We start from the raw sequence: 14,972 nt of genomic DNA, 5'->3' as shown, positions 1-14,972 counted from the left end.
GGGGGGTATGTATTGGCTGTGTTAAAATATATGCAATGATAAAATCATCCTGCAACTGAAAATGTAAAGAAAAAGATTTATCAATGAACTGCTTGTGTCTTGGTAAGGATGTATTGTTTTCTCAATTTATGCTCAACAGTAGCAGCAGTAAATTGCTACTATTCAGGTGCCCAAAATATGAGAAGACTGTTCATATATTTGTTTCACACCTGAACAGAAATCTAAAATATCTAGTAAGTAGATTTTCTACCAATGAAGTGTTTGTAAAGCATTGACGTAATTTTAGTTGCTATTTCCAATTAGGGTAGGCTTACTGAATCATCCATTCAGTATTCATTTAGTGGGCCTAGGCTAGCTATTGGATTGTGGGTTTTGGCATTAGTTTTTCATAGTCTTCAGTTAGCAGCCCTGAATTTGTTTTCTAGGAGGACCTCAGGTTTCCTCATAGCTGTGCAAGAGATTTAATATTTCCTTGTTTTGAAAAAGTTGTGTCATGAAGGCAGGTTTAGGGTAAGTGCTTTTTGCAAAGTACTTAAGACAAAGTAAGGCCCTATACAGAGACAGGCCAAAATAAAGCTGCTTCGAGTCACTTTGGAGGAATGGTGTTTCAATGATACATGTGTCCTAAGAGTCCAGAAGCCGCACCAAAGCCACACTCCAGTCTGGAGTGCAGCTTTGATGCAGCTTCCAGACTCTTAGGACGCATGTATCATTGAAACACCATTCCTCCAAAGTGACTCGAAGCAGCTTTATTTTGGCCTGTCTGTATAGGGCCTAAGTCAGCAAAATATTTCCAGTTTTTTAAATGAAGGAAAACTGTATAACACATTCCAAGCCAGCAAATAAGAAGCAAATGAAGCTCTACCCATTTAGCCCAACACTCCAAAACATAGCAGGCAAACTAGAAGATCCAGCTCCTGATATATTTCCTTTTGGCAATATTCCCTCAGTGATTTAATTGCTAGGCAAGAAATAGGGGATATAAATAAATGTAGAAATGCTACCACGTAAGCATGTTTATATGTCATGAAAGGTCAGGGTTTCATGTGAACCATGGCTTAGTGTGGACAATCCAACATGCTGGTTCTCGCTGCCTGCTTGCTCTTATTTGTCATGGTAGTGGCTGAGCAAAATGTAGAGTTTGCTTCATAATTTATTTGTTAGTATGCCTGAAGCCAGTTCTTTTACTTTCCTCACAAACCTGGGAGATAACCCATGGTTTGTTGTAGTTTTACTTGTTTGTCTTGGTGGTGGTGAGGCAAGCCAGACAGATCCTGACAGGTTTGGCTGTGGTTTATTTTGACCACTTCTAATACAAATAAAAATGATCAGGCAGCTAGAGCCCAGCCCATTGGTGCTAGCTTGTTGTGACATGCAAATCCAGCCAGTTTTAGTAATTCCAACAGAATTATTGTTCACTGTAAATGTTTTCCCCATTCTGCCAGCTCAAAACTTTAAGCATCAATAAAATAGTACTTTCCTACATAGTGGTTAAACAGAAGGGTGGTGCTCTTTATATAAGGTGTGAGCATTGCTTAAGAACTGAAAGCTTCTGTTCCTGGCTAAACTTCTGGTGGATGTAATATATTATATACAAGAACAATGCACTTCATGTGACAGTATATCAGCTGATTTCTTTGCTTTGCATCTAACCCAGAATCAATCGTCATACATTCCTTATACATAAAGATCTTTTCACCTCTACTTTTTGTACTAACTTGTAGATTTTTCTCACCCGTTAGCACTGAATTTGTGCTATGTTTTACTCAGTATATTTGATACAACATTTTTAATGGGAGATCACCAGAGTATACCAGGTGCTATTGGCTATATTTCAGAGGAAGAAACTGGCAGAACCACTTCTGAGTATTTTATGCCTAAGAAGAACCCTCTGAAATTAATGGGCTTGCCATCAACAGGAGACATGAAGGAACATACACACACATCTTAGAAGAAGTTGGCTAAGAAGTTAGATAAGGATAAAGCCTATTGGTAATGGGCAATGGCCAGAAGATGATCAGCATCAAGACCTCTATTCAGATAACATAATGAAATACAAGCATTCTCACAAAATTAGAAAGTGAAGTAGAAACAATTATGTGTGTTTGTGTAGTGTGCCATCAAGTTGTTTCCAACTTATGGTGACCCTGTCACGAGGTTTTCTTGGCAAGATTTGTTCAGAGGAGGTTTGTCATTTCCTTCCCCTGAGACTGAGAGCATGTGACTTGCCAAAGGTCACCCAGTCAGTTTCATGGCGGAGAGGAGAACGGGTACAACCCACTTTGCACTGCAGAAACAATTATCCTGCAGTGCTAAATGAGTTCTACCTCTTCTCCTCTCCTATATATAAATAAAAAAGTGGCCAGTATGTCTGTTCTTAAATGTAGTTCATATCAGTTTTAAAAAAGTAAGTTTGAATATTTAAGCAGTTTGTTTACTATTAACTGTAACATATTTTTCTCCTTCCTTTACATTTTAAAAAGGAAGGATTAAGGCCTGGAGACACAACCAGCACTTTCTGTGGCACTCCCAACTACATTGCTCCAGAGATCTTACGTGGAGAAGATTATGGTAAATCTTGCCATGTTGTGAAGACAGTTTGAAATTCGGCTGTGTGTTATGTTTGTTGTCTTACTGTGTAAGAATTGATGTTCATTCAGTAGAACGTATTGTTAAATTTGCAGTAATATGCCATTGACAAACCAAGCAAAGTATTTTGTGAATAAAAACATTTAGGGCTAGCTCCTACTTTAAGAGAGCCATCATGTTTTGGGTTGCCCTCCCCCCCCCCCCCCGGGCAACTGCTCCATTTTTCATGCTGGCCTAATTAAATACATTAGGTTCAACCCTTACTGGAATAGCAGAAGGAAAAGACATTCCAGTTACAGGCCATTAATATGAAGTCCACCTGGAACTGGATCCAAATTTATAATACAGTGGACCCTTGTTATATACTGGGGTTTGGTCCCAAGATCCCCCGTGGATAACAAAATCCATGTATGCTCAAGTCCCATTAATGACATAGCAAAATGGTGTCCCATATAAAAAATGAAAAATCAAGGTTTGATATTTGAAATTTAAATTTTTTTGAATATTTTCAAACCATGGATGCTTGAATCCGTGTATAAAAAATTTGTGTATAAGAAGGGCCGACTGTATTTTGTAATGACCCGTTCTTAATCTGATAACACAGGGCTCAATGCCTAGGGCAAATGCTACTGCATAATGTACAGGGGTATGCATTCAAATCTCCACTTGATTCCACTAAAGCAGATTGAGAAGAATTATGCTGGGATATGTCAATGCTTGGGAGTTATGTGGTGCTGAATTCCCATGAATATACAGTCGGCCCTTCTTATACGTGGATTTTTTATACACTGATTCAAGCATCCACGGTTTGAAAATATTTTTGAAAGTATAAATTTCAAATATCAAACCTTGATTTTCCATTTTTTATATGGGACACCATTTTGCTATGTCATTATATTTGATGGGACTTGAGCATACACGGGTTTTGTTATACACGGGGGATCTTGGGACCAAACCCCAGCGTATAACAAGGGTCCACTATACACAGTGACTCATGAAGGATCTCAGATGTAGGCCTAGTTTTCACAGTGTCAAATGAGGTGATAAACTCTTTTTATCCACTGCGTTACTTTATGTTGGGTATAGTGCCACACATGAAACACCATACAAAAATAAAAATCCCTGCAAACCAAGGTGTGTATGAGCAGGCTATGGTTGAATCTTTCACACGCCACCAATATATGTTATGTTATTTGTGCAAATCTTTTTCTGTGAAGGAGAAGCAGCTTTATCATCTCATCTTCAAGAGAAATAGGCCATAATGATCATGAAGACATTGAACAAGCCTAGAGTTTCTTGTTCATGCAGATTACTTCTAATTCCTTGGTTAAATCACTATTTTAAGCAAGTTCATCTTCATGTTATATTTGTTAACATCGTATCACATGTTTAAATATTTAATGCTTTGTCCAATATATAGGTGATGATATCAAATTGTTTATGTGTTGCACTTCCTTATTCTAACTTATAGGGTTTAGTGTGGACTGGTGGGCTTTGGGTGTGCTGATGTTTGAAATGATGGCAGGAAGATCGCCTTTTGATATTGTTGGAAGTTCTGATAATCCTGATCAAAATACAGAAGACTATCTTTTCCAAGGTGAGTAATTCTAAATGGCCAAGTTCATTTGTATTAGGACAGCAATTAGATGCTGAAACATATAACAAAGCAGAACTTTTCTCCTGCAAATACCCATTAGATTCATGTTTATTTGAGCAACTATTGTACAAAACTAGCCTAAGAATGGCCTTCTTTTGGGCTAATTTACTGCTGCCTTCAGGCAACTGAAAATATCCCCCCTCTTTTGGATATTTTGGGATTACAGAGACAATAAATGAAGATTATGGAGTCAGTTTGCTATCACACAAAAATTTTGCAAGCCCTTTTAATGCTTCAGTTGTCCAAAGCACCCAACAAGAAGCAAATAAGACCGGAAGTTATCCAGAAGAGCATATTTCTTAGGGAGGTGCAAGACATTTCTGTGAAATCAATAAAAAGCTGCTATATGGCAGAAAAAAGTAAATTTCTAATGTATTCAGACCTTTATTTCAGTCTCCATGTGTCTTTAGATTTCTCAATCAAAATCCATAAAATTGTAAATCTCTTTATTTTTTTCTAGTTATTTTGGAGAAGCAAATCCGTATCCCACGATCCCTTTCTGTGAAGGCAGCAAGTGTTCTAAAAAGCTTTCTAAATAAGGTAAGGACTTAAGTATCAAACTGGACCGTGGCAGATGGACTGGAGGGAGGGCTCATCTTCTTTCTTTAGGCCAGGCCTGATGGAGCTGACAGGCCTTTCTCTCCCTCAGAGGTCTGATGACATAGATGGCAAAGGGAGGGCTCATCTTTTTTACTTTTAATTTTTTAATTCAATTTTAGTTTTTATTTTAACATATAACCAAGAAAGTGAGACATGTCTTGTATTTGCAATTATAATGTTATTTATGACAACATTTCTATGCCATGTATGTCCATTAGGAAAAAATGTAGAATACAAGTCCCCTTTCTTACATTAATTCAACCCATTAGGCAACTGTGGCGGGGCCAAGAACAATCCCTCTCACCCCAAAAAAATCAGACTATATTTTCAGATCCATAATAGTCCAAGATTTATACAATCAGCACACTTAATTTTTCACTCAGTTTCAGTACATGCTGAGTATCCCTTATGCGGAATTCCCCAAAATTCAACATACTCAAAAATCCAAAACTTTCTGAGCTAAGGCTGGAGAGAGACACAAGCATCTGAAATGGTAGGAGGTGTTGATTCATGCCAAGCACTACATTTGGATTCCTGATATTTCATAGATCCCCAGACTCTGACCAACCTCATTACCTCTCATTATGTATATGCAAATATGTTCCAGAATCCAAAAAAAATCCCAAACACAGAACATCTCTGACCCCAAGCATTTTGGATAAAAGGTACTCAACCTATATTATTAGTTTGACTTCAACTAATATATTTTTTTTCCTTTTAAAGGATCCAAAAGAACGCTTGGGGTGCCATCCTCAAACAGGGTTTGCAGACATTCAGGGACATCCATTTTTCCGTAATGTTGATTGGGATCTGGTAAGTGTGCGTTGCTTTAAAAAAAGTGAATAAAGTATAATGAATTTCTGAAGGGTTGTTTGGATTCACTAGCTGTTGCCATTGAAACTAAAGTGAACACTTTGAATGTTCCCCATAGGCTTTCACATTCTTATTTGTATTGCTTCTGAAATAGCAAGAGATTGTAAAAATCTTTTTGGGCAGGAAGATGTACTTTACAGAAGCATTTCTTAGGCTATCTGATGTGACAGATTGGTGTGTGTGTGTAATCATAATTGCATTGTTTCCTGGAGACTTTCCATGGATTCACAGCTGATAGTTCACAGATCAGCATTGGGCCACTTGCTATCACTTTTACTAGCACTATTTTATAGGCAGTTAGGGAGACCCATGGACTCTGCAACTTAGTGTCATCTGAGTACTTCAGGAGCACCTTTAACATGTCATTGCATGTTTTGATGTGCACAAGAGGGATGAAGTGCAAAATCTATTTGTCCTGTCAAAAAAGCTTTAATGTCTTCAGTAGTTATATGAATTCTTTTTTTAAAAAAAAATGTTTTGTGAACTTACTCCTAGATGGAACAAAAACAGGTGGTTCCTCCATTTAAACCAAACATATCTGGAGAATTTGGCCTGGACAACTTTGATTCCCAGTTCACCAATGAACCTGTTCAGCTCACTCCTGATGATGAGTAAGTAAATTATATTTTAAAGGTAGTAAATCAGGCAGACTACTGTTCTTTAAACCTAAGATACTGTTTTGTAAACCTGAGATTTATCAAAGTGGCATGTAGCTGTGGTGTCCGCTAACATAATCTCTCTAAATACGATTTGCTAGAATAGATGGCAAAGGCTTTTGGCATGAAGTCTTGTTTGTAGACATTCTAACCACTTGCTTATAAACACTTGCTGAATGGATCCTTCATTTAATTGGTTTAATCATATGTTTCTATGAAACCAAGAATGACTGACCCACTATGATAAACGGAAAAACATTTAATGGATTACCCAGCAAGCTCTGATTAATAGCACTTATGAGACTAAGATCCTTGGGGTGATGCTTGTAATTGTTTAGCCAGTATAGTATAGGAAGCTCTTTTATACCTATTATTATTATTATTATTATTATTATTATTATTATCTTGCCTGCCTCTCCCTGTGGATTGAGGCGGGGAATAACAACAACATCAGCTGAAAGAGCATATAAATCCAAGACATTAAAATTCATCAATAAATATTTTAAAAACCATAATTGGAAAATAATCTGGATGGGCTGGCTGAAAGAGACTGGGCTTTCTTGCTCATTTAAACTCAGATAGTGTATCCAGCTGACAGACCTCTTCCAGCAGGTTGTTCCACAGCCTGCAGGTGGCTGAAGAAAGTGCCCCCTGTGTAAAGTCAGCCTAATTTTGGTTGACTGAAGTATATGTCTCCCAAAGGAGCTGAGTGTGTATGGGTTGGGTTATACATATTACAGATATGGTTCTTCATGGTCTCAGCCATTTGTCTTTTCCAAACTCTGGTACTTGACTGATCTAATTGGAGATGTCATGATTTGAATCTGAAGTCATCTTGCAGACAAAGAATCTACCCTATGTCGGCACTACATGTTTATGTGAGGAAAAATATAGATACATTTCCAGATCTGAAGAGCAGATCAGTTGGTTATTGTAAACACATGTATTCTCTGGATAGACAGGAGGAACAGTCCACAAGAAACACTGGGTCTTCCTCATACGCCTAGAGGATAGTTAGACAGTGGCAGTGATATTGGGTGCATTGCTTTTTCTTGAATAATCTTGATTTTGGATGTGTGAATGAAGAGATCTACAAATGTTTTTTCTCTGTATGTTTTAACTATATTTAATTTAGCTTGTAAGCCACTTTGAGTCTCAGTTTTGAAAAAAGCAAGAATATTGAAATTGTATATAACAGTAACAATTGTTCATTGTGTCTGGGAAAAGAAAACAGTTGTCGTTCTTGCACTGACAGATGCTCTGGGAGCAGTTCCAAACAGACTGGAAAAAAAACACATCTGAATGAAACTAGTACAGATAAAATCACAATGGCAAAAAGGGACTTTATTTGAAATATTACACATTATCCAATGATATCTCACTGTTTCTTAGAATCCAAATTATTGATGGTCCAGAATTCCAGTCGATGGTCCACAGTTCCATTCTGGAATACTATAAAAATGAGTGGGTAGGCAAGGGAGGAGGACAGAGTAAATATGAAGAAAGATAACAATCTGTTACAAAAGCAATAAGACAATTGAAAAAGTGACATTCTTAGAAACTGAATACTCGGCAGATCTAATTGTTCTAGTTTTTGCTTTAGCAATAGCAATAGCATTTTGCATTTCTGTACCACTTCATAGTGAACTAACTCTAAGCAGTTTACAATGTGTTAGCCAATCCCCAACAAGCTGGGTACTCATTTTGCCAACTTACAAAAGGATGAAAGGCTGAGTCAACCTGGAGCCCTGCGAGTTCAAACTCAGTGTTAACACTTCAGTACTGTACTGATATTCAACCACTCTGTCACCAGGGCTTCTTGAATTTTAGATTAGCAATAAAAGGGTTTTACAGAATCCTTAACAGAGCCATGTTATTTGTAGTATTTTGTTATTGTGAATAGCAGCTTTGTTTATCCAGGGGTAGCCATATTGGTCAAACAGCAGCATATAACAAAATCCAAAATGTATATTACTGTGGTATCTTTACTGGGCCAACCCACTTTCAATCCCATTGTGGGAGAAAGTCAGGATATGAATCCTTGAAATAAATAAATAAAATATAAACCAAAAGGCACAAAATACATTAGACAAGGTTTCCAAGCTTACAGTCTTCTTTATCAGGGACACATGTTTAAAAAATATAGGAGAAAAATGAAAAGCTGTGTCTTTCTTGAAATGTGTATATTTATAACATACATTTTATAATTACACTGCTACTTTTATTTCAGTGACATTGTGAAGAAGATTGATCAATCTGAATTTGAAGGCTTTGAATACATCAACCCCCTTCTGATGTCTGCCGAGGAATGTGTCTGATCTCCCACTTCTGAACTGTGCCACTTGTTACTGATGATATTCTTTGTGGATGAACAGTTTGGGATGGAATTAATAAAATGCATTTACCTCTCATTTGCCATCTAGTATAAAATACTAACTTGCTATCAGCTTAATGCATTTAATGAAATATAAGAAAATCTGAAAACCAAATTTGCCAAAGTTAAAATAGAACGTTGAGGCAACGTTGAGGTTTCCCCATTGGATGCCTACTGAATTTGTCAACTGGTTCTGCTTGAAATACAGTGCAGCTCTTATCTTTCTGAAGTAGTCCTGTTAAAGAGCACCTGGTGCATTAAGTGAAATTCAGCAAGCCATACGTAAGGCCTAGTTTACACCTCAGGTTGAAAACTAGGTTTAGGGATTTGAACCACTGGGTCATGTATATTTTTCTTCTTCATCTGTTTTCATCCTTACATACGATTGTCACCAGCACAGTTGAAAATGAACATAAAAATTTGGTATTAAATTATCTTTTGAGAAGCCTGATTAAAGCCAGGTAGATTTCCAGCCAGGTTTGAGTGTGAACTCAACTCAATGTTGCTAGTGTTATGCAGAAATCAGTTAAAGGTGAGCAGGGGACATGCATGCAATAGTGTGGTACACTCCCAGTCTGAAAATCTTGGTTAAGCATTTGATGTGAACTGGACTTAATCATAGATTCATGGGGTTGGAAGAGACTACAAGGGCCATCCAGTCCAACCCCCTGCCATGCAGGAACTCACAACAAAGCACTCATGACAGATGGCCATCCAGCCTCTGTTTAAAGACCTCCAAGGAAGGAGATTCCACTACACTCCGAGGAAGAAGTGTGTTCCATTGTCAAACAGCCCTTACTGTCAGAAAGTTCATCCTAATGTTGAGGTGAAATCTCTTTTCCTATAGCTTGCATCCATTTTTCCAGGTCCTATATTCTGGAGCAGCAGAAAATAAGCTGGCTCCATCCTCAGTAGGACATTCCTTCAAATATTTAAACAAGGCTATCATAATATCACCTCTTAACCTTCTCTTCTTCAGGCTAAACATACCCATCCTAAATTTTAATATTCTACATTGGCAATGTGTCAGTCCTATGCATTTGGGAGTGAGTCTCATTGAATTTGGTGGAACTTATTTCTGAATAAACGTGCATAGGATTATACTTTAAACATCTGAATTTCTCCTTCATGTTGCTTTTATGGATCTCTCCAGGATTATAGCTGAAGCTTTGTTACTGACTTGATGCAAGTAGCACAGCATTTACTTTAATCTTGATAGAGCCAAGGACAATAATAGATGCTTCCTTGGATTTTGCTAATGCATACTGGGTAGAAGACTTGATTCCAAATTTACTTTTCATTGTTAACACAGTTTCTTACTTCATATCCTTGCTATGTAAATGAGTGCCTTCCTGAGCTTTTAGAAGGAGCTAGGATGAGGTATGCTGACAATTTAAATTAAAAACACAGCAGGAGGATAAAGTAATATTTAGCACAAATAGGCAGCTAATGTTCACACCTAAAACCTCATGTCATCTTTTTATAATATTGTAGGTTCTACCAAGATAGAGGAGAAATTATTTCCAGAATAAAAAAAAGCTAGTAGTCTCTACTGCAACTACAACATTTGAAAAATATTACACTACAATTTTGCAAAAGGATCCCTTTGCTAATGTGACTGGAGAAGTGTGGCTAACACTTGAGATCATCTGATGGTCCTATACATTCAGCTATATATGATGATTGCAAAGATTTTCTAAATGGATCCACATCCATTAATATAGTGCAGAAATGAATAAAAGTGTAAAGTAAACCAAGATGCAAGTTTAAATGTCTGCATAACAAGAAATATTTGCATACAGCATTTGAAAAGCAACTGCAGGTTGGAGATTTCAAATGTGTAAATTGCTTCTTCAAAGTGTTCTTTGAAAAGTTTGGTACAAAACTTTGTGTGGATGTATTAACACAACAATCCAGAACAAAGCACATCAGAGTTATCCTTCTATGATGTGAATTTCTCACTCTGCTGCTGAGAATTTTATGGTACACTTGTATGTTAAGACAAAAAAAAGCCTATTTTAATAGTATGAATTGTCTTCATTGTATTTTTCAAAAACACTGACATGTTAAAGAGGAGGAATCTACCTTTTTTGTTTGCTCTTCGTACTTGACCAACCTTCATGCCAGTTACAGGATACATCTAAAAACACTACTTTTACAAACTGATTAGTAATCTTTGAGTTCATATTCTTCAAGGTAGACAAAGATATCTGTGTGAAATAATTTAAATGCTCATCTTCTGCCCTTTAGACTGCTTTTCTGAAGTGGAATTAAACTGCTAACAGTGGTTTCATTTCATAATCTGCATGGTACAAAACAGCTTTGTCAGAGGTACATTTTCTGAATCTCACAACTGTAAGTGAATTAGATTCTAAATTCAAGATTTTCCTTCTTCCAAGCACAAAAGGAATGAATGTACAGATACTACAATATGTTCCTACTCCTTGCCCTGTATATGTGTGTTATATATATTTCATTGTTGTGGTGTCACTTTTAACACAGATTTGAGTGAGAAATTTAAAGCAGATGGCAGGTTTTTGTTTTACGTATTTGTTTCAGACAAGTGCCATGATACTCATTTTTAGAACATTTTGTTCAATGTGTAAAGGCTGTCTTAAAATATAGAACGGGGAATTCAGATGTGGACAGCTAAAACAGCATGATGGGAAATAATCTTTTAGTATAAAAATTGGACTGATGGGTACTGTTACCTATTTGTTGTATGATGTGTTTTCTTCATTTTGCAGTCTTCGGTATTATATTGTATAATCATATCCTGTATTTCTACACACTTTTTTAACTGTCCATTTTAAGTTTTAAAAAATAAAACAAGGATTTTTTGTTTAAATCCCATGTTTCACTTTTTGTACCTTTTGCTCAATGTATTTAAATATTATCTATGTTAATTACAGGTTTATCATTCCAAATCTGGAAATGCAAAATATTCCAAAATCCAAATGGTTTTTCATGGGTGGCTGAGACAACAGTGGCGCTTTACAGACCGCTCAAAAGGGTGGTCTGCCGGCGCCCGTGTTTGCTGTGCGAGGGAACCGCAGCAAACAAACCACACAGTTCCCCAGCGCAGCAAGAAGAACCCACAAAAAGCAGGTGATTCTTGCGGTGCCATTCTGATGTTGCAAGGCACCAATGGCGCCCTTGCACCATCATGAGGGCGCCAAGACGTGCGGACGCTAGGCGTCCATCACGTCAAAATGGCAGCACCCATCTGTATAGGGCGCCACCATTTTGACGCCCTCGTTACGTGTGAGGGGCAAGGCGCGTCAGGAAGTGCCGCCCCTCGCGCGTAACGACGGCACCCAATAGGGCCCGTCTGGAATGCACCAGTGACACATTTGCTTTCTGATGATTCGGTCTACACAAACTTTTGTTTCATGCACAAAATTATTTTAAAATATAGTACAAAATTACCTTCAAGTTATGTTTATAAGGTGTATGCAAAACATAAATTTAGTATTTAGATGTGGGTCTCATTTCCAAAATACCTCATTATGTATATGCAAATACTCCAAAATCTGAAATACTTCTGGTCCCAAGCATTTCAGGTAAGGGAGACTCAACCTGCACTTTATTTATTTATTTATTTGTCAATATTGGATGCAGTATGTGTTAATTTGACTGATTAACACAGAATTAGCTGTTTCTGAAGATAAATTCCAAAATCCTAATCCATCAGGAGAATATATAAACTGGAACCTCCTATTTAGAGAAGAACACTCTTAGAACAATTAGTAGTTACAAGGGGGCTGCATCATAGAACATATATATGTACATCACATTTTCTCTTTGCAATCCTCAAACTTTGCAAAAAACAAACAAAACTATACTGATTTCCATCTATCAAGACATAGAAAAAAAGGAGAGGGGAGGGAAATCATTCCACAGTACTCATTCCAATAGTATGGTGTATTTAAAAGATTCCTTCCCACAGAACAGTGAAGTACTATGTTGGCAATGAAGGAGGCTTCCATTTAGAAACACATCAAATCGTTGGCAAAGGGTTCTGTGTGGAGTAAATAGTGCAGATATATATATGACCTAGAGCCATGAGACTTACATACTATTCCATAAATTCACTCAAGTTTGACACACTTGACACATTGTTTCTCAAGTTGCTTTAACCTTCAAAAAATTCTGATGTCTCCTCACTGAAATAGTGCTCAGCTGCTGCTATCTCCTCTGAATCATTTAAATCATTCTTTTCAAACTCTTTTTAAGGCTTGAAAGCGGGGAATAATCAGATGGAGCATGAGTTGTGCATAGGAATTCTCCAAAACATCCATCATTTTGCCAGACTTTTGAGCAAGTACATTGTCCTGCAAAAAGAGAATACAACAGTTTGGCCATTCTGAAGATAGTCATCAAAATACCTTCGTTATCCCCCAAAATTAGCCATGGCCTATCCTGGAGACCTTTGAATCTTGAATTTCTTTGGCTGTGGAAAACAAGTGCTGCCATGGCAAGGATTGTTATTTGGTGTCCAGATCATAGTGATGTAACCATGTTTCATCAACAGGGACAAGTCATTCCAAAAAATTATCACTAGATTAATCAAAACGCTGCAAAATCAACTTGGAGGTATCCACTCAATTTCATTTCTGATCAGCATTCAAACACTTTGGCACTCACTTGGCTCACTGCTTCTTGCCCGCTGTTTGCTGATAGCAATCTTACGTGAATGACAGAAAACAAGGTGATCATTGCCTGTATATTGGGCCAGACAGTATGGGATGGGACAGTTTTCTTCTTGTTTATAGACCAATGACAACAGATGCTGCCTGTTGCTCTAAAGACCCTACTCACCTTGATTTTCAGATGGAGACTGTGGCATGTTAATAAATAATAAATAATAAACTGTTTATTTATAGCCCGCTTTTCCTGGGAGATCAAAGCGGGTTACAACAGAGTACTACACAATGTACAATTTACAAATAGTATTCATATAAAAACCACAACAATACATCAGATTAATTAAAAACAGAGTAAAAATTTACAAGATAAAACCGAACAAACTAGCATAAAGTGCTGGTGCAACGGGGAGAGAGCAAATCTGATAACTTCTGGGGGAAAGCCTGTTGGAAGAGGAAAGTTTTTAACTTCTTCCTGAACAGGTCAAGGGAGGTAACCGAGCGGAGCTCACCGGGAAGAGAGTTCCAAAGCTGCGGGGCTGAGCTAGAAAACGCCCACTGTGCAGTCATGGAATATCTCGTGTCAGGAACCCTCAAGAGTTGCTTCCCGGCCAACCTGAGAGTGCGGGGCGGATTATATGGGGAGAGACGGTCCTTCAAGTACCCTGGGCCCAAGCCATTTAGGGCTTTATAGATAATAACCAACACCTTGTATTGCACCCGGAAGCAGATGGGCAGCCAATGCAGATCGTATAAGACAGGCGTTATATGGCTGGTTCTGGAACATCCAGTGACCAACCTCGCTGCCATATTCTGCACCAATTGAAGCTTCCGGGTTTGGTACAAGGGTTGCCCCATGTAGAGCGCATTATAGAAATCCAACCGAGAGGTCACCAGAGCATGTACCACCGTTTCAAGGTCCCCCCAGCCCAGGTAGGGTCGCAGCTGGCATATCAGCCGAAGCTGATAACAGGTACTCCTGACTGTCGCATCCACCTGAGATGTAAGGTGGAGTGACGAGTCCAGAAGCACCCCCAGACTGCGAACTTAGTCCTTCAGGGGAAGCGTGACCCCATTCAGGACAGGTGGACAAATCTCCATCCCCAGGCCCGGGGAACCTATCACGAGTACTTCCGTTTTCTCTGGATTCAAGCTGAGTCTGTTTTCCCTCATCCAGCCCATTACTGACTCCAGACAGGTGTCTAGAGGAGAGATGCCATCCCTGGTCACTGCATCAGTCGGAGACACAGAGAAACATATTTGGGTGTCATCAGCGTACTGATAACACCATGCCCCGTGTCTCCGGATAATCTCTCCCAGCGGTTTCATGTAAATGTTGAATAGCATGGGGGACAGAATGTCTCCTTGAGGGACACCAGATGTAAGTGCCCTCTTCTCGGAGAACACGTCCCCCAGCTGCAGCATCTGGAATCTGCCCTAGAGGTAGGAACGGAACCCTGGAGCGCAGTGCCCTCGATACCTAACTCCCTCAGGCGTTCCAGAAGGATACCATGGTCAATGGTATTGAAAGCCGCTGAGATGTCTAAGAGCACTAACAGGGACACGCTACCCCTGTC

General features: G+C 38.4%; 1 protein-coding gene across 1 annotated transcript in view; it reads left to right on the top strand.

The window, feature by feature from the left end:
* The window catches only part of LOC149318018 (protein kinase C iota type), a 68,120-nt gene extending 56,523 nt beyond the window's left edge, over window positions 1-11,597 (top strand). Inside the window, exons 13-18 of the mRNA XM_089508863.1 lie at window positions 2,484-2,571; window positions 4,061-4,186; window positions 4,707-4,786; window positions 5,570-5,659; window positions 6,215-6,330; window positions 8,606-11,597. Of these exons, the coding sequence (XP_089364989.1) occupies window positions 2,484-2,571; window positions 4,061-4,186; window positions 4,707-4,786; window positions 5,570-5,659; window positions 6,215-6,330; window positions 8,606-8,693 (588 nt within the window). The 3' untranslated portion in view covers window positions 8,694-11,597. The remainder of the gene's footprint in view (window positions 1-2,483; window positions 2,572-4,060; window positions 4,187-4,706; window positions 4,787-5,569; window positions 5,660-6,214; window positions 6,331-8,605) is intronic.
* Window positions 11,598-14,972: the final 3,375 nt, after the last annotated feature.

Source organism: Sceloporus occidentalis, unplaced genomic scaffold, assembly GCF_023333645.1.
Source record: "Sceloporus occidentalis isolate IW3139 unplaced genomic scaffold, rSceOcc1.0.p SCAF_2, whole genome shotgun sequence".
Lineage (NCBI taxonomy): Eukaryota > Metazoa > Chordata > Lepidosauria > Squamata > Phrynosomatidae > Sceloporus > Sceloporus occidentalis.
Note: the sequence above shows the minus strand (reverse complement) of the source record. Positions and strands in the feature narration are given on the sequence as shown.